Source organism: Pteronotus mesoamericanus, unplaced genomic scaffold (genome assembly GCF_021234165.1).
Source record: "Pteronotus mesoamericanus isolate MK-2021 breed Mesoamerican mustached bat unplaced genomic scaffold, CSHL_Meso_final scaffold_408, whole genome shotgun sequence".
NCBI classification, from domain to species: domain Eukaryota; kingdom Metazoa; phylum Chordata; class Mammalia; order Chiroptera; family Mormoopidae; genus Pteronotus; species Pteronotus mesoamericanus.
In genome coordinates this window covers 429746-449059 of record NW_026555315.1, presented here as the reverse complement: position 1 = coordinate 449059, position 19314 = coordinate 429746, and the positions used below count along the sequence as shown (strand labels likewise).

The 19314-nt window shown below is 62.3% G+C and overlaps 2 protein-coding genes across 2 annotated transcripts; one reads left to right on the top strand and one right to left on the bottom strand.

The window, feature by feature from the left end:
- Positions 1-71: 71 nt before the first annotated feature.
- HEXD (hexosaminidase D) lies at positions 72-10875 on the top strand. The gene is made up of 12 exons (XM_054592908.1): positions 72-1041; positions 1691-1800; positions 3299-3386; positions 4251-4415; positions 6085-6268; positions 6987-7058; positions 7438-7633; positions 8243-8325; positions 9266-9344; positions 9432-9533; positions 9715-9804; positions 10325-10875. Exons 1-12 carry the CDS (start codon positions 958-960, stop codon positions 10527-10529), a joined length of 1458 nt encoding a protein of 485 aa, XP_054448883.1. The 5' UTR covers positions 72-957; the 3' UTR covers positions 10530-10875.
- A 44-nt stretch (positions 10876-10919) lies between these two features.
- On the bottom strand, positions 10920-15805 carry LOC129086415 (cytochrome b-245 chaperone 1). Its single transcript, XM_054592910.1, has 7 exons — positions 15673-15805; positions 14770-14895; positions 13962-14003; positions 13393-13466; positions 12735-12831; positions 12103-12247; positions 10920-11889 (listed from the first exon to the last, which is right to left on the bottom strand). Exons 2-7 carry the CDS (start codon positions 14852-14854, stop codon positions 11769-11771), a joined length of 564 nt encoding a protein of 187 aa, XP_054448885.1. The 5' UTR covers positions 14855-14895; positions 15673-15805; the 3' UTR covers positions 10920-11768.
- Positions 15806-19314: the final 3509 nt, after the last annotated feature.

Below are 19314 nucleotides of genomic sequence, written 5' to 3'. Positions count from 1 at the left end.
CTACCAGATGGGACTGACTTCCCGGGTCCCTTGGCGCGCTGGCAGGAGCTTCGGCCGCCAGCGACTATGATGTGTCTGTGGCAGGCGAGATGCCTCTGCTCCTTGTGCCCCAGTGTTACAGGAGTAACGGGATTTCTGTTTGCGTGTGAGACGCACACGTGACCAGTGCAGATTTTTCAGCTCAAAAATGTCTCTTTTACATTTCCAGATTTGGTTTGTAAGATTTTAAAACAATTCAGCTTTAAACGCATTGTGGTTTTTCATAATGCTTGTTTGTAAAACTCATCCACCCCTCCCTTGGTAACTTAGGGTGTTGCCTTAAGAATTCAGTCATAGAGATTGTCACGAATTTATAACAGATATAAAAAAAATAAGGTTTCACTCTTTCCCAGCCGCTTCGTTGCCTCCCAGATGCTCCCTTCACTGCCACGTGAACCGGTCTTCTGACCTGGAGGAAACGTTCGCAGTGTTGTCTTCTGCAGCTGCAGATGTACGAGCAAGCTGGCTTCCGCTCTGGGATGTAAATATTTTTCATGCCACCCAAAGCAAAGTGAAGTTGAAGATCAGCTTTCTACAGGGACATACCTACCGTGGGGCCTTAAATGCTGTGTGGAGAAGGTGCTGGCCTGTTGTCGCTGGCGCAGGGCAGATAGTTTCAGCGCATCTTTAAAGTAGGGAACTATCTTGCAGCCACTTGTGTTATAACAACCTGAGCCTTCTTACACGGAAACCAGCGCTGTTCTACTGGCGGGACAAACCCTCTACATGCAGAGGTCCCTCTGCTCCAACGTGGACGTTTTGATGTGTGTCCCGTTGGTGGAATGAGTTTCCTCCCGGTCAGTATCGGAACTGAAACAAGTCGGAAGCCTCTGCCCGCTCCTAACTCTGCATTTCTGTGCCAGGGAGAAGGGCCCGGACAAGAGATTTTTGTCGTGTGACTTCACAAAAAAAAGTGAGATGTCAGGCGCCTCGCCGTTTAAGATGCGGTTTGTTCACCTGGACCTTAAAGGAGCCCCGCCTAAGGTGTCGTACCTCTCGGAGGTAGGGAGGGGACCACTTTGGGTTTGGTCTCAAAGCTGTGAATGGTGTCCTGTAGAAACGTGCGCTGGGAACCTGCCCTGACACGGGACTGGAAGGAAGCCCAGCTCTGTGTGTAGTGGACAAGACCTGGTCCCCCAAATCCTTGAGGACAGGAATTCCTATCTTTTGAGATGACGGTGGAGCAATGGGGGAGGTCAGGGGAGGCAGCCCAGGAGGTGGCCGGCACCGCTGTGCCTCTCTGGTTCCGGCCAGGCGTGCGCCCCCACCCACAGCCCCGGCAGCGCCCCTGTTCCTGTGCTCAGAAGGCGGCTCCATGCCGCGTCCTGGCGGGTGAGCTGCCCCGGTGGCTCTCAGCCGCGCCCGGCTCGCCCCGCCCCCGCCCCCGCCCCCACCGCCCCAGCTCGGCCACCGGTCGGCTGCTGTCCAGAGGCAGCTGCTCTGGAGCGTGCGGTGCCCCCACCCCGGTGTCGAGCGTGTCACTGGGTTAGGGGGTTTGATTTGACACCCAGTTCACGTGCTGGGGTAACCGTTCGCAGGGAGAGCACGAATATCAACAGCGATCTGTGTCCACGAGGTGCAAAAGGCCCCCGTGCGGCCTGGGTGTCACCATCCTTCAGATGGTCCCTTTCTGTGTCACCCCTGCCGCCAGATTTTCCCTCTGTTCCACGCCCTGGGCGCCAATGGCCTCCTCATCGAGTATGAAGACACGTTTCCCTACGAGGGCCCCCTGAAGCTGCTGAGGGCCCCGCACGCATACAGGTAGCTGCGCCGCGAGAGCAGCTGCATGCAGAGAAAACGGGATGGGGGCGGCCCCCGGGGGGCGGGGGGACAGGGAGGACTGGACCGGAGTAGAACAACCCGTCTGTCTTCTTAAACACGCGTCTTGAGTTTTAAAAATAAGATGCGTTCCCAGTGGGGGCGCTGTGTTCTTGTCGGGGCAGATGTGAGGCGCAGAGAGCGCCTTTGGCAGGTGCCGTGCCGGGGAGGGGGCTGCCCCTGAGGCCTCGGTGGATCTTCCTGGGAAAGTGGAGACTCGAGGGAGAGGCTCAGAACCCCTGGCTGGGTTGTGTGGTCTGGGCGCGCCCCACCTGCTCCGAGGTTAAGGCGCCCATGTAAACCAGGAGCAAATGGCCCGAAGAAGAAAGAGCAAAGGACAGTGAGCAGATGATAGTAATACAAAGTTAAAACAACAATGAAATGCCATTTTGGCTACTAAATTGATGCATCCTTTAAACAACAGAACTGGGACACTCTGGTGTCCGCAAGGGCGAGGAAAAGCAGAGCCTGGCCTTTCGGGGCTGTGGCTCTAGGTGTCAGGGCTCCCCAAAGCGTTGGGCCCCCTCCCCCCCGCCGGCCCCGGCGGGGTCACGTGGCCAGAGGGTTGCGTGGTGGCAACACCCCCCAAGGTTTTCCTTCTCTTTATGCTCCTGTTTTTCCTACAGTGAACTAGTTTTGTTCGTGTTTTTAGTGAAAAAGGTGCCTGGGTTTCTGAGAAGCTTGAGAAAGGTGTATTTAGGACCAAAGGAGAACTTCGTACGTCAGTACGTTTTTAGAACTGATTAATCTAAGAGATGGTTTAGACACGTAGAGCAACTGGAAATCGGTTTCTTACGAGGTAAATTCATTCATGAGTGACTACGCGTGGAGGAGGGGCCGTCGGCCGAGAGCACCTGCCGGGCTCCCACCCAGGGCGGCCTCCCCACCCGCAGGTGTGCCGCTCACCGCACGGGGCGGCCCGTCCACCAGAGGGAGCCTTTCTTTCCTCCGTTGAAGGAGTCCCCGGCTTCCTCTGTACAGCCCAGAGCGCACACTTCCGGCGGTGCCCGCCTGGCCTCTGTCCCGCTCTCCGTGGCCCGTGACGGACGGACAGACGGGCGTGGCTGTGCTGCAGCAAAACCCCCTGTGGACGCTGAAATGCTTTTCTGAGTCATTGTGAACGTAGCCCCGTCCTCAGGCTGCAGCTGCACGGCAGCTGCCACCCCCGCGCGTGGACCTCATTCCTCGTGTGGCCGTTGCTGGTGGAAGGACGTCCGTGTCCTGTGGTCTGGGTGGGAATGGCTGGGAAAGAGCCAGCTGTCACCAGAGGCTGTGGCAGCACCGCTTCCACGCATCCTGGGGCGGGCACCTCTGCCGCCCTTGGACACCTGCTGGGCTTCTGGAGCCCCCAGCCCGCTCGTCTCCCTGGAGCCTGACGCGGAGGCACTGCGGGGGCCGGCGGGAGCCGGCGCGACCTCTCGGGGTGACATTGTCTCTGCAGCCCCTCGGAAGTCAAGGAGATCCTGCATCTGGCTGCCCAGAACGAGCTGGAGGTCATCCCCTTGGTGCAGACGTTCGGACACATGGAGGTCAGCCGGGGGGGGGAAGGGGTGTCGTGGGGCGCGCAGGTATGGGGGCCGGAAGCAGCTCAGTGCTGCAGGGACAGGTGCTCGGAAGCCCCTGCGAACAGCTGGAAAGTGCGGCGCGGTGGGCCAGGCTCCCCTCCCTCCCCTGACGGGGGGAGAGCAGGGCACGGGACGCCCCGGAACCGGGGGGGGGGGGGCCTGGCAGTTTGCTTCCTAATTATGCTCATCAAAGTGTGTGACTGAGCAGCAGCCAGAAAAGGGGAGACGCGTTCTGTTGTCTCTGTCCGTGTCCTGTCCTCGCTTCACGTGGGAAGCACGCTCTCACGTGGCCCTCAGACAGTTCCCTTCCTGTGTCCGTGGGAAGCAGATGAGACACAGGTGGGCTCCATGCTCCCCTCTAGCGGATGCACCTGTGAGAGCTGCTAACTGGCAGCCCGCTCGCGGTCTGGAGCCTGGCGCTGGGACCCTCGCCCGTGCCCGGGCGCCCCCTGGCCCGCGTCCTCCTCGGGGCTCTGCTCTCTGGTCCTCGTCGCTTTCCACCTCCGGGCCCCCGAGAAGGTGGCTTTTGCCAAATGGTCTGTCTGGTTCTTGTTTGGGGGGCGAGTCACCGACCTCGTCGTGCGCCCAGATCGAGCAGTCCGCCCAGCTTGTCACCCTGCCTGGGAAGGGGGCCCGTCTGCTCGCTCCCCCTCTGCCCAGCTGGGGAGCCCGGTCCCCTGTGGGGACTGGGCGCAGGCTCGGCCTGTCGGGACCCAGGCGCAGGCGTCTGGTCGCGGGGCTCCTTTCTGGCGGCCCCTGGCGGCCCTGCCCCGGCCCCCAGCCCCCCCGGCCCCTGGCCCCAAGCTCCCTGCCGCCCTCTGCCCACAGTTTGTGCTGAAGCACGAGGCCTTCGCGCACCTGCGGGAAGTGGCGCTGTTCCCCAACACCCTGAACCCGCATGAGGCCGAGGCCCTGGCGCTGGTCGCGGCCATGGTCGACCAGGTCATGGAGCTGCACGCGGGGGCCCGGTGGCTCCACATCGGCTGTGACGAGGTGGGTGCCCGCGTCCTGCCTCCCGCTCCCCTTGTCCACAGCGGTCCCGTGTCCTTGCGTCAAGGCCCCGCCTCCCCCTTGGGGCTGCTGCTCCTTCCAACAGAAAAGCAGCCCACGTGGCAGAGGACGGGGGTCGGGGGGCCGAGGAGGTGGTCCTGGGTGAGGGTGTTGGTGTCGCTAATGGGGACCTCGCCCAGGTGGACCTGTGACACGTGGGTCCTGGCACCCGGGGTCAGAGGAGGGAGGGCTGGGCTCAAACAGGGGGGCTGCCCACGCGCCCCAGCTCCCCCCAGAGCGGGATTCCTGCCCCCGGGGCTGGCAGTGGGTGCGGGTTTGAGCTGGTTCCTTTTTCTGACTGAGGAAATGTCAGTGGGGGGGCCACGGAGCTCTGGTGGGGAAAGCCCGCCGGGGGGGGGGCGGGGGCGCTGGCCGCCCGCCCTCTCCCCCGCCCGCCTTGTCTGTCTGCTTCACTGTCTCCCGAGGAGCTCAGACGGCCCGGAGGCTGCTGGGCCAGCCGAGCATGCAAGGGGCTTTCCACGCATCGCAGCTCCAGAATCGTTCCTTTCCTTCAAAAGAAATCCCTTTTTTGGTAGTAAAATACAACACAAAATTTACCCTTCTAACCATGTTAAAGTGTACAGTTCAGTCATAGATTCTAAGTATTGGGTTGGCCAAAGAGATGGTTTTTTCCTTCCTGTAAGTGGCTTAGTCGCACTTAGTTGTCTTTAACTTCATTCACAACAGTTCTGTTAGATTGCATCGTGACAGCTGTCCTTAGCAGTGTGCATTTTTTTTTAAAAACTTATACCAAAATTGGTGAATTTTTGTGTAGCCATTTTAATATTGGAGATGGAAGAACATACGCAACATTTTTGGCATTTTGTGCTTTATTATTTCAAGAAAGGTAAAAACACAACTGAAACACAACAAACATTTGCGCCGTGTGTGGAGAAGGCGCCGTGACTGGCCGAACGTGTCAGAGGCGGTTTGTGAAGTTCCGGGCTGGAGACCTCTCGCTGGACCGCGCCCCACGGGCAGACCAGCTGAAGTTGATAGTGATCAAATCGAGAACAATCCATGTCATACTAAGTGGGAGACAGCTGACGTACTCAAATACCCAAATCAGTGAAGTTATCGGTGAAAATGAAAAATTCTTCTTTTATTTCATGGAAAAAACTAATGGACTTTTTGGCCGACCCAATACACTTGTGATGTTGTGCCACCGTCGCCCCATCCGTTGGACCTTCCTCCCCCCAGAGGGAACCCCGCGCCCCTCAGGCAGGCAGCCCCCTCCCCGCCCCGGCCGCCTCTCGCCCCCTTCACGTGTGTGGATTTGCGGGTTCTGGACGTGTCCAAAGTGGAAGTCCGCAGCGCGCGGCCCTTTGTGCCCGGCGCTGTCCTGAGCGGGGTGTCCGGGCTGCGCTCGCGTGCGGCCGAGGGACCGCCCGGTGTGTGGAGAGGCGTGTGCTGCTGGGAGGCACTGGGGCTCTCTCCCTCCAGAGCTGCTGAGAAGGGGACTCACAGGTGGGAGTTTAGGTCTCAGCGAGGAAGGCGGGGTCCCCTTCCGTCACCTGTCGTTCTGCACACGCCGCCGCCCCGGGGGCTGCTCGGCCACGGCCTGAAGCCCCGTCGCTTCCGCGACCCCGTCTCCCGGTCCCCTTCCGTCCAGGTCTATTACCTTGGAGAGGGCGAGGCCTCCAGACGGTGGCTGCAGCAGGAGGAGAACAGCAAAGCCAAGCTGTGTCTGTCGCACATGAGGGCGGTGGCCAGCCACGTGCGGGCCCGGCACCCCGCCGCGACGCCCCTGGTGTGGGACGACATGCTGCGCGACATCCCCGAGGCCCAGCTGTCAGGTGCGCCCGTCCGCGGGGGGCGAGCGAAGGGCCGCAGCCGGTCTGTCCCGTGGGAGCCGCTGTTCTAACGGCCCCGCACAGGGCGTGCGAGGACCTTGCAGGAGGACGGGGGTGATGGATCCGCACTGGGCGCGCGCGGCCATCAGGAGGGGTGGGGGCGGGCGGGCCCCGGGACAACCCGTCCTTCCGGCCCTGGCCCCTCCCGGCCACCGCGGCTGGTCCGGCAGGGGCACTGGCCGTCTCCCACGAGGGAAGCAGCAGCCTCTCCAGCCCCCGGGCTCACTCTGCCGGAGGCTTTGGGCTGAGACGGGAGGTTGGCATGGTCGCCCCAGCCTCCCTGGGGCTGGGATCCAGCGCCCCGGTGCCCTTCCTTCTGCACAGTCCAGCACCCGCATGTGGCCACGTGGGTTTAATTAGCATTCATCGCAGTTAAACCCGCGCAGCGGCCTGTTCCCCCTGCGCCTGGGCCTGCTGCCCGGGCAGCCTGCAGATGGAGCGGCCCCCCTCGCTGGAAGCCCTGGACCCTGGCCCTGCCGGAACTCCAGGAGCCCGGTCATTTCCATGGCTGATGGCTTCCTGGACGTGGCATTTCCGCCCAAAGCAGCGCAGTGTGCAGTCTGTCCCAGAAAAGATGGCTTGTGTTCCGTTTTCATGCAAGAGCGTGGGCCGAGGGGCGTTTCGGGCGGGCTCGGCGCTCACGGCCTCTCCCCGCCCCCAGCGTCAGGGCTGCCGCAGCTGGTGGAGCCGGTGCTCTGGGACTACGGGGCCGACCTGGACGTCGGTGGCAAGGGTCAGTACCGTGTTGCTGGGGGGTCCCTGTCACCTGAGTGCCCAGCGGGGGGGATGGAGGGCGTCCGTCACCTACTCAGCATCTGTGACGGGCCTCTGCCTCACCGCGGGCCCCTCTGCACAGGAGCCTCAGCCCCAGGGAGCGGCCCTCAGTGTGGGTCCTGGGCCGGGCTCTCACGGGACAGCCTGTCCCAGTGGACATGTGACCTGGGGCCACCTGTGAGCGGTGGCGTCTGCCCTCACCGTGCTGGGCGGCCTCTGGGCCGGGCGGGTGTGGGCTCCCGTGGTTCTCGTCTGCGCAGCGTGGGGTCGGCCTTGCGGTTCCGGCCTGGTGGCCGCAGCCGCCTCGGCCCAGGCCCAGCTCTCACGCTCTCGCTCAGCCCTCCTCATGGAAAAGTACCGGGAGTGCGGCTTCACCCGGCTGTGGGCCGCCAGCGCCTTCAAGGGGGCCACGGGGCCGAACCAGGCCCTGCCCCCCATCGAGCACCACGTCCGGAACAACGTGCAGTGGCTGCAGGTGGCGGCCTGTGGGCCAGCGGACATGCTGCGGGGCGTCGTCCTGACCGGCTGGCAGAGGTGATGCCGCGGGCTCCTGTCCTGGGCCGGGAGGCGGCTCCCGTGGCCACACCTCCCTGTTCGCAGCCCACCCTCTGGGCCTGAGACCTTCCCCGTGGGCGGGAGGGACGGGCGGGTGCTGTGGGGACCGTGGGGGTGGGGAGCCTGGGCCCCTCGCACCCCGCCAGCCGCCCCCCACTCTCCACGGGGCCCGTGTCCTCCTGTGGTCTGCAGCCTCCACGAGGCCACAGCACGTGGCTCTCGCACATTGGGAACCGGGACAGGCCGTGGCGCTTCAGGATTTCGTACCACTCGGAAATCTGAGCTAGGAGTGGACCCCGTCCTGGTCAAGTCCTGGCCGCAGTCCTGCCATGCCGGGGGCAGGGGACCGCGGCGGCCGGGTGGCTCCCGCGCCCAGGGCAGCTGGAGGCAGGGCCTCCGAGGGGAGCGCCACCCTCGCTCTGAGTCCAGGGGTGTCCGCAGAGCGCTGGGCTGGGCCGGCGGGGCTGGGCCGGCGGGGCCCGCGCGGGAGGGAGCAGCGGCCCCCAGGCCCTCCTGTGGTGCGGGGGGGGTGGGCGGCTTGCGTCCGCCCTTCAGGGGTGGGGGCTGAGCGCCTCCCCCTGGACGCAGGTACGACCACTTCTCTGTGCTGTGTGAGCTGCTGCCCGTGGGGGTCCCGTCCCTGGCCGCCTGCCTGCAGTGTCTGCTACACGGTACAGCGCCCTGCTCTCCTGGGAGGCGGGGGGTGGGGGCCGGGGAGCAGGGCCGCGACCTCGGGGCAGGACTGCGGTCTCCTCACAGTTCAGGGGCGACGTGCGCGTTGCGGCTCAGCCACGCCCTGCCCGCTGCCAGCCCAGGTTTTCAAGGCTAAGCCTGAGTCAGGCCAGGCTGTGCGGGGAATGTGCCCCCTGGACCCAGGGAACCATAAAAAGAAACCCCTCGTGTGTCGGACGCGGAGAGAGCCTCTGCCTTTGCTGCAGGGCCGCCCCGGGTGCCGGGTGCCGGGTGCCGGGTGCCGGCCGCTCCCGCGGGGGCCCTGGGGGCGTGTCCAGAGCCTGGAGCCACCTGTCAGCAGTGAGGGCTGGTCACCACACTGCGTGCATTTGCACCCCGACACCCAGGGGGAGTCACACAAGGACGCGTGTGGTGTTGGCGCAGAGGTGTGTCCGGGGACACGGACGAGGGCCGGGCCCAGGGGCGCAGCCGCCTAAAGAGGCCTGTGCTGTGCCCGCAAGACGGAGGGTCAGGACCTCGTCGGACAGCCAAGCGTAGGCGGCGCCGGCCGAGCCCGCCCCAGGGCCGTCCAGGCAGCTGCCGTCACCCGCGGGGACTGCGAGGTCTGTGCGCAGGGCAGCCCCGGCCTGGCTGGGTCATTTCTGTTGCCTTGGGGCCCGGGACCCCGGGGGAGGCTGGACGGGCTGGTGGCGCCCGATTCAGTGTCTCGGGGCTGCGGCCCTGCTGGTGACGCGGGTCTTAGTTCTCTTTTGTAATTTTTAACTTAACACACACGTTTTCGTGTGTTTCATAAGCAGCAGCGGGGTCTCCCTGGGGTTGGCTGAGGGCCCCGAGGCCTGGGCAGCAGGGCACGCACAGGGCCCAGGCCTCCGCCGCCTGCGGAGGCCCCCCAGCCCCTTGGTCTCCGGTTGGTTTCAGGGGGCTTCGCTGAAGACGTTAGAACAAGAGTGGAGACTCTTCTCGGGATCCCGAACCTGGAAATGACCGGTTTTACAAGGTGATGCCCCGCCCCAGCTCTGCCCCGCCCCAGCTCTGCCCCGCCCGTCCCACGGGCCCCCCCTCAGCGTCCGGGTTCTCTGTGCAGCGAGGGGGCCGGCGCCTTCCCCGGCAGCGACATCCTGGCCCTGGTCACGCAAGTCGGCCTCCACCTGTGCAGCTCCGTGGACGAGGTGCTGCAGAGGGACCGGTGAGTGGGGCACAGGGGAGGAGGCCCTCCCCCTCCCCCCGCCTGGGCAAGGACCTGCCCATCCTGCATCAGAACCTTCTGGGGGCAAACAGCTTGCAACATTTCTGCCAGACTCTAACTTACTGCCCCCCCCCGCTGCCCTGCCCCCTTCCTTGGGGCCCACCCGTGGGTCTGCCCCCAGGTACGTGACAGGCTGGTTCAGCCCCTACCATCGCAGGCGGAAGCTCATCCACCCGGTCATGATCCAGCACATCCGGCCCCGGGTGCTCAGGTAGCCCGCCCCTCCCACAGGGCCCAGCTGTGGGCTGCGCGTCCTCGGCCGCACGGTGGCAGCTGGGGCCAGCGGCTGCGACCAGCTTTCTGGGTAGCGCAGGTGACTCAACTTTGCAGAGTTGGCTGTGCCGCCGAACATCAGGGAACCCAGGGTGTTCCTAGCCTGAAAGGGGGAGGGTGACCACAATGACCTGGGCAGGGTCCAGGCTCACCGGGGAGCCAGGCTGCCCGGGCCGCTCCTGGGCCCTCCACACCTTGAGCCCGAGTCCTCCGGGCACCGTGGGGCCGGGCCCTGCCAGCCAGCCGCCCCGGTGCTCTCCCGCCCCCGGCTGAGCCGAGGCCAACGACGGGCCCGCGCCAACCCAAGCCCTGCCGGCCTGTCGGAAATCGCAGCTCAGGTTCAGTTAAAACGTTAGCCTTGGATGCCAATAGCCCTGTTCTGGGGGTGGGAGAACAGGCACAGACCGCACTGCCGTGCGGGGCCCTCCCCAGCGGCTCACGGCTGTCTGGGCCCACAGCCTCCTGGCCAGGTGGAGCGCCCAAGCGCAGGAGCTGGAGACCGCCCTGCACCGCGTCTTCCACGAGGATGCCGTGGCCGAGTGGCTGGAGGAGAACGTGCAGCCCAGCCTGGGGCGGCTGCAGGCGCTGCTGCAGGACCTCGGCCAGGCCGCTGAGCCCCAGCCCGCACCGACTCCACCCCCGAGCACGGAGCTCTGGCTCTGACACCGGCCAGGACCCCGGAGGGTCCAGCGGCACCTGGCCCCACACCAGGCAGGCAGGCAGCACCCACCCTGTGCACGGTTATCACTGGGGCGAGAAAAGCAGAAAACATGGAAGGAGACACTCATGGGGACCTACGCACTCATCTGCACGTAGAACTCTAACTCCTGTGAAATAAAAAGGAAAGGAGGAGCTAGAAACTGCCCACAGGAGCGCAGCAGCCTCGCTTGCCCAGGGCTCGGCCGGGCTCCCTGCCGGCCCCAGCAGTGGGCAGGAGTGGGGGACAAGCACTCGGGGAGCACCTCACAGCCTTGGGAGGCACGTACTAGACGCAAGCCAATTACAGTGTTTTATACTTTATTTTAGAAAAAAAAGCATTTTGGATTTAACTGCTTGAAACCCTAACTTTCGCAGGCTTCAACGACCACATCCCCCCACAGGGCGGGCCGGCAGCCCCGCCAGGGAGGGGGAGGGTCGCCAGAAACTGCTGTCCTGTCGCCGGGGCAGCCTCAGCCCGGCCCGGGCGGTCCTGCTCCGAAGTGTCCGCAGGGTCCCGTTCAGTGGTGCAGCCCACTTCCTCTCGTGCTCCAACAGTCCTGTGGCCAGGTCTCCAGGGCTCGAGAGCAGCTGGGGAGTGACTTCCAAGGGGGAGGCCCGGGCTCTGGACGCTGTGCAAAGCTGAAGAGATGCCCTTTCCCCTTGTCGAGCAGCCTGGCCCAGGCTGACGGGGTCCTTCGCATGAGCACCCAGCGCGGCCTGGCCAGGGCCGAGACAGGCCATCTCGCTGGCGCGGTCTGTGCGCCGGGGAGGCCCGGTGCGCCCGCCGCAGCCCAAGGGCAGGCTCCTCGCGTCGGACCCCTGAGGCCGTCTGCCCAGGAGAGGGATGCAGGGCGGGGCCCGGAAGGAAGACAGCACTGGGATTCCTGGGGACCACACGCCAGCCTCCGTGTCCTCGGTCTGGCCAGGCCTGGCCATGGGGAGCCTGGGCGCCTTCCCCTTTCTGAGGCTGGGGTGGGTCTGTCAGCTCACACCCCACACTGCCCACTGCGCCCGTGCCCCCCGGGCACTTTGGGGCTGCAGAGACGGTCCAGCCGTGGCTCTGCTCAGACCGCAGCAGGGGTGGCCGGGAGTCCCGCCCTGGGGCTGCCAGGGACACAGCCGGGTGGTGAGGAGGACAGCTGGCCGGCGGCCTGTCCGGCCCGCTGAGGCACCCTGAGGACCGAATCCTAGGGCTCGGTGGGGTCAGCTCTGACCCCCAGGGCCATCGGCCTCGCTGTCGCTGCTCTGAGACAGCTCCCCGGGGCTCTCGAGGCGCCGCAGCTCCAGGAAGGCAGCGATGAGCCTGGCCACGGCCTCCACGTCGCTGGGCGAGAGCAGCACAGGGGGAGCGGGTTACCGCGCGGTGGTGCGGCCGGAAGGACCGCCCCGGGCCCCCCCCCCAGGCCCTCCGACCTGGTCCCCACCCTCACCCACCCCCAGCCCAGCCTTGTCTGGCTGAGGCCCCCGGGGGGCTATCCCCTAGCGGTGCCCCCTCAGGCGGGGGCTCGGGGGCGGCCCCGCCGCCTGCCCCGCTCACCTGCGGTGGCCCATGACGGCGCTCTGGGTGAGGGGGTGCGAGAAACCCGTCGCCGAGCGCAGCACCACCACGTAGCCCCTCCCGAAGTACCGCACCTTCTCCTCCTCCACATTCACGTCCTGGATGTCACTCAGCAGGACCACCACTGCAGGGGACACGGGCCGGGCAGGTCAGTGGCAGCGTCCCCCCACGCCTGTGCGCTGAGCACGGTCACTTCAGGGCCACTCTGCAGAGGACCCCATCGCACTTGCCATGAAGCAGAAAGTTGGTCACTGTCGCGGGCTGGACCCCAAGAGACACCCGAGCCTGACCTTGGATGCCACAGGCCCATGACCACACTGCAGGATCATGCAGCTCCTGGGTCACGGAATGTCCGGTGGACCCATGGTGGCCTCGAAAGGCCTGCTGCCCTCTCGTGACCACTCCGCCGCGGCGGGCGGCGCAGCACACTGCCCGTCTTCCTGCCTCACCTCCCCGGGCGCGAGGGTGCGTTCCTGGTCCCTGGTGGCCACGTCAGCGGGCGGGGGCGTGTCTAGGAGCCCCACGTCCATCCGCGGGGTGGGAGCCAACCCTGACTGCGCAGCAGCCGGCCCTCCCGGAGTTGCCTGTGCACCGCCCGCCCGCCGCCTCACCTTGGTCGTGGCCTGCTCTGAAGAGAGTCAGCAGCTTCTTGTACAAGCTGAATGTCTTCAGCACGACCTTCCCGGTGCTCTTGTCGAAGACGGCTTCCTGGAAAACCGCCCATGCGGTGGTGACCGGGCTGCTGGCCTCAGTGCACCAGCCTCCCAGACACAGACCCCCGGGGGCCCGGGCTCCCGGACTGTGCCCCGCCCTGGCCAGAGCAGACCTCTTCCCTCCCCTCCCCGTGGCAATCCCCAGCCCGACCCTCAGGTGCTGCTCAAAGACAAACACCCACAGCCTGACCCGGGGGCTCCTGACAGGCGAGGAGCCCAGGGGCTGGGCGTCTCTCCTCTTCGCAGGCAAAAGACTAGTACAGTGGTCAAGGCCACGCAATGGGGGAACGGGGGCCAGAGGTCAAACAGCAGCCCAGAGGGGCGTGAAGGGGAACAGGGAGGGGGCGGTCCCCGAGGGAGCACCCGGGTAGACACAGCCAGGAAGAGCTTCTGGGGGGAAAACAGCTTCAGGGAGCTCCCTAGCCCAGGAGCAGCGGCAGACAGGCCACCCCAGGGGCTGAGCGCCAGCCCCCGGAGCCTCTGCGTGGGGTGCCAGGCCCGGACCTGCCCTCCCGCTGAGGCCCCCCCGCAGCGGGCCGGGGGCCGAGCACCTCACCTCCCAGTCCTCCAGGTTCTGCACGGCCACGAACAGGCAGCCCGTGACGTAGAAGAGCTTCCAGCCCAGGCTGTCTGGGGACACACACAGGACGCACCCAGGTGAGGGCAGCAGCAGAGGACGAAGGCTGCAGGAGTGGCTCCTGGGGGCCCTGCCTGCCCCCAGCTCTGCCCTCGCCCCTCGGGTGTCACTCGGGACAGGTGGCGGGTTGTCTGCGGATCCCAGCATGGTGTGTGGTGGGGCGGGGGAAGGCTTTCAGGGGCAGCTGAAAACACGGCTCGCCTTCAACAGAACCTTAAGTGGGTATGAGTGCACCTTCCTAAAGAGCTTTTTGTCCTTTTAGCCCCATTTAGCAGTGAGGGACAATGGTTTCTGATGCAGGAAAATGCCCGAGATGTGAGCCGCGCAGGCTGCAAGGGAGAATACACCAGCACCCAGAGGCGGGCCCACCCGTGGACCACGGGGAGCCAGAGGCCATCCCTTGGTGGGTTACAAATGACGGGCTTCCCTTCTTTTCTCTATTTCCCTAAGAGCCGAGGAAGTTATGGGGGGCAGGCGCAGCACCTCACCTCCGCTGTAGTAGGCAGCAGCCAGGCCAATCGACAAAATTCCTGCAAAGAGAAGGCAGGCGCCTTGGTGTTGGGTCACGCCAGCCCTGAGCCTGCCTTCTTCCTGCTGCCAGCGAGGGCTGTGTCGGGGGGAGCAGGGGTGAGAGGACCCCCAGGCTCAGAAGTGGAGGAAGTTGAGACAGGGTCTGCACATTGGCTGTGTCCAGCTGACCTGGCTGGGGCGCCCGCGGACGGGCCCAGCATGGGCTTTACAGCAACAGGCAGAACATGGGGGGAATGAAGACAAAACTCTGTGTAAAGAATCACAACACAAAGGCAGAGGAGAAAGAGGGAGGGGGCCATGTGCAGGGTCATGGGAATGAGGGACCAGAAACACGCTGCTGAAGGCACGGGGGCGCCTCCTCACGCCTGGATCCAGTCACGGGTGCAGTGGCCTGGCAGGTACAGGGCTAGAAGACGGGGCAGCCCGCCCTGCTTAGAGGAAAAAGGGAATGCATCACCGCCCATCACGTGGGCCGGAGGCGAAAATCAGACACCTGCAACCAGGTGTGTGAAAGCAAGTAAAAGGGGAAACAGGAGGCTCTCAGAAGAGCACAGCGTTAACTTAAGGATGCTGAGCGATGAAAAAGACAACACACACACCCCATGTGTAACAGCAAGGACACAGGATAAAATCCAGAGGAATACAAAGGAACAAAATAGCTGCTCTATCTTGGGGAAATAAAACAAAGGAAGAAAAACTTAAGTTCCACGTTCATCTATCTTAAAGTTAAGGTTCTGAGTTGGGGGTAAACATGGAAACCCTTACCGACCAGCAGGGACCAGGACCTGATGCCCGGAGCCCTCTTCAGATGGAGGCAGGAGCTGGTGCGCGTCTCCACCTGCATGTACATCCCGAGACCGTGCGAGCACCACTCTCAACAGGAGAGCCGGGCTGGGAAGGACAGACGCAAGGACAGCTGGAGCCCAGGGGCCACTGCCCAGGCAGGGGCCAGCTCTCCAGGGCAGGGGGCCCGGCTGGCCCGCCAGCAAAGCCCGCACGGGCGGGGGAACCGGTCGGCCTCCGATGACCGCCGTCTCTCTGGTCCCGCATATCACCTGATGCCCCAGGGACCCGCTTCCTCTAGAAAGATGGCCTTTCTCTGCTCGGTTATACTGACTGCACTGGGCTATTCGCCCTGTGCGGACTCCGAAACCATCAACCGACACTTGGTCCTCACCTGCCCCATCGTACCTGGAAACCTTAACCCCCAGCCGCCTTCAAGCTCCCGGGACCCTCCCGGACGTAGCAGAACGCCCTCACTTCCCTGTGCGGGTCCCCACCAAAAAACGGAACCGCCAGTCTCATGGTCTGAGTCCGCTCTGGCGCGGACGGAAAAAGCCAGCCGTGCAGCCTCCGCGGCTGCGGGAGGAAGTGCCCCTGCAGACCGAGCCGCGCGACACGCTGGCGCGGGGACTCCCTGCCAGGTCGAATCAAGCCCCTGACACCGCGATGCCGCTCGCCCACGAACGCTGCGTCTGTGCTCGTCACTGCGCTCCCTGCCGGGCCCACCCACGCAGCGAGGTCGCCGGCCTGGGCGAGGGGCGCCGCCGACCGCCTGACTCTTGCAGCTCCCGGCCGCCTCCTGAGCCCGCGCTCCCGAGAGCGGAGCCCGCAAGCCCCGCCGCCCGTCCCACGCCATCCCGACGGCGGCCACGGCTCGGCGCCTACCGAAAACGCGGGCTGGTAGACGCGGGCGCAGAGCGGGACCCAGGGCCGCGGCGCGAGCTGCTGAGTTCCGGGGCTGGGGGCGGGGCTGCGCTGACTTCCGGACGCGCGCGGTGGGCGGGGCTGCTTCCGTGATCTGGGGGCGGAGCTTCGCACTTCCGGAAATAGGAGGTGACCGCCGCTGGTTCCAGAGGCGAGAGGGCGGTGCATCCTCCAGGCGCCGAGGCGCTGGCGGAACGGCCGGAGGGAATGGGCCGCGACAGCGCTGATCGCGCTCCTCGCGCCGAACCACCCAGGGATCCCGAACAGCCCTGGCGTCGATGCAGAGAAACGGAGCCGGCGGATGCGAGCAGAGAGCGGGGCGTCTGCGCCGTGGCGGCCGCGGGGTGCCGAGGCCCGGACCTGGCCTGAGAGCGGCTGTCATTTACGCCTCAGAAAGCCATTTAAAACAACGAGAAAACTAGAAAGGACCGAGTTAGTCTAACAACAGAGGCATGAGAGTTTATGATAAAAATTATAAAAACTTGCCTCCCTATTTGCGGCCGGATGAAGCCGTCCGCTACCGCGATGGTCTCCCAGGTGCCGGAAGAACACACGAGAGCTTACGGTCCTATTTATTTTTGTTTTATAATTTACATAGGTTAATACAACCGTGCCTAATTCTGCCTATAAAGAAACATGCAAACCTAGAGGTTTTACCAATATAGGCACACGGTAGACATGTTGGAGACCACGTTTCTTTACCAGTCAGCTTCAGATGCTCTGCCCGTGGTTCCCAAGCCGACCCACGCACCGAAATCACCAGGTGGACCTGTTGAAACCCTGCTGGACCCTGTTCCAGGAGCGGTGGGGCCTGACATGTTGCCTGTTGCGGATGCTTCTAATCCAGGAACCTCTCTGAGACCCTCTGCCCGAAGCGGCAGCGAAGCGGGGCTCGGCGGGAACAGCTAAGTTCCCTGACCGGGTGCCTCGGCGCACATTCCCTTTTCTTGAAACGGTCCTCCCTCTGTTGAGATCCAATGCCGCCTCCAAGGTCGATGACTTGCTAACAAGCAGCTCCTTTAAGCCCTTCCTGCTCGCTGCGGCTGCACGTGATCTTAGTCCTCTGAATTAGGTGGAATGGAGCTGAGACCCTGAAAATGGTACCTTTGCATCACACCTTTCCTACTAGATTACAAACCGTTTAAAGATGAAGCCTGCACTGGCATACCGTAAATATTAAATGTCTGAGCAAATGATACCTGATTTGGTTAAACTCTTGCCGAGGATTGGTAACAGCAAAAGACTGGGGATGAATACAGTCTCCATACGTAGGGGACCGAGTGAATAAAATCTGTATATGGTGCCAATTGTCAATGATCTCTCAGCTCTAAATGTAAACGTCACTGCCTGCTCCGTGAAAAGCAATCTGAGCCCCAGACTTTTCTGCGCTGTCAGGCGCCATGTTCAGCTCTGTCAGTAGAGGGCGCTGAGGGGGCGCTGCCGGCGGAAGACGGTCTCTTCCGGGTCCCGGTCCGGCGGGGCCGGTCTGCCGGCTCCCCCAGCTCAGCGAGCTTCTCCAGCGTCCCGCGCTCACGCTGCACGCTGGCCAGCGGCCCCCAGCGTTCCGCACCCCCTTACGGGGTTTTGCGCAAAGGGCCTCCAGTGAGACACCTGTGAAATAGCTTTCCTAGCACCCTGCTGCGAGGGTTTCCAGCGAGTCCCGCCAGGGCAGCGCCAGGCGGCCTCTGCCGTCCGGTGAGCCACCGCTCTCCTCTCCAGGAAGGTCCAGCTCTCCGTCGGTCCTGGGGTACAGCGGGCTCCTCACTGGGTGCTCCTGCGTAGCCTGGGGGGAAGGGCTGCCTTGTTTCTTGCCATTCTACATTCTCTGTACTCTGATTTATTTCATATTGGCCTCCTTGCTCCAATCCCTACTTAATGATTCATTGTATTAAACTCTCTCTGTTGAAAGTACTGTGTGGTTTCTCCTAATTGGACCCTGTTAAATACTATGTCCACACGATGCAGTGCTATGCATCTATCGGGGAAGGGAACGAGGACTATCTGTGCGTTACAATGGGGGGCTCGCCAGCATACGTTACATTGTTGAGTGAAGAGTAAGATGGAATAAAGTGTACAAATATACCATAGTTAAAAAGGAGGTTACAGAGTGCAAATATACAAATACATACATTGAAATAACATAAGCTGGTACTTTGGTGGTGGGCAGTAGGTTAGTTAGCACTGTCAGCCTGGTGCCTTTTGCGCGTGTGATGGAAAAAATGCGAACAAGTGTTTCAGGGAGGAGTCACTGGGAGCCGGACTTGGAGCCTGAGAGGAAGGAGCCACAGTGCAAGGTCAGTGATGTTCACACGCGCGAACGCGGTGGCCCTGGGGCTGGATGAGAAGGGCCAGTGGGAATTCATAATGTAGCCTGTCTTGAAAAAGTGCCCGGCTCCTAACGCTGTCCACTGAGAAGTCCTAGAAACAAGGACCAATTCAGTAGCAACGAGCAATTCTAGTACTCGTTTTGTGTTTTTTAAACACCCAACTCCTACTAAAGGAACCAGGCTTCTTATGGAAAAGGCTGATTTCAGCACAAATGAACAAGGAATGATACCCAAGAGTAGAGAGACTACTAGTGCTTGTCAGAAGGACTGTGGAGCCTAACTGAAAAGATTCTCATTGCCAAAAAAAGACAAACTATTTGATCATTAGTAAGAATTAAAATGAATTGAAAATACTTGTGTGTTTAAATCCACAGTTTATCTTGATATATTTTTAAATTCTTTGTTCACTTTCGAAGGATGTGAGAAACAAACTCCAATTTTTTGGCGGATAACGCAGGAGAAGAATCAAACATTCGTCCTGTCTGTGTAAAATGTACAGCAGAGTAAACAAATACTGAATGGGAAGAACTTGTCATTTGAGAAGCAGTCCCCCTATTAAGATAAGAAATGACCCTGACAGGGGAGGCGAACCGAAAGGTCAGAGGTGCCGTTCCCAGTCTGGGCGCCTGCCTGGGTTGCAGGCCAGGTCCCCAGCAGGGGTTGTGCAAGAGGCAATCAATCGATGTATTTCTCACACATCAATGTTTCTGTCTCTTTCTCCTTACCTTTCCCACTCTCAGAAAATAAAACCTTTAAAAAGATAGGAAAAGAAATGGTAGGATTAAAACACCGCCCTAAAGATTCGGTGAACTGACGGATCTAGGTAATCTCATCAATAGCTGGTAATTAACATTAAAAAAAAGACATAGTAGAACCTCCTGATGAAATGACACACCATCTATGAAGTATTCTCCCCCCCCAAACCACTAGAATGCTGTAATTACGCTTTATTGGCAACTCAGAGGACAAAGGTAAGAAAAGGACCCCACCAAGACGCAGCCAGTAACTGGGAGAAACCCTACCGCTGGACAGCCTGGCTGCTTGGCTGGAACCTGCGGATTTCAAACCAAACCAAACCACCACCACCAGCCTTTACATGTGGAACTCTCTGTTCTATCTCTGCAACTTCTAAGTGAGCCTCAAGTTATTTCAAAACAAAAAGGTTTTTTAAAAAAGATCTTATCTCCTTTAGAGAGAGGGGAAGGGACGGAGAATGAGAGAGAGAGACATCAGGCCGTTGCCTCTCGTTCCTGCCTGGGCCACGGACAGAACCCAA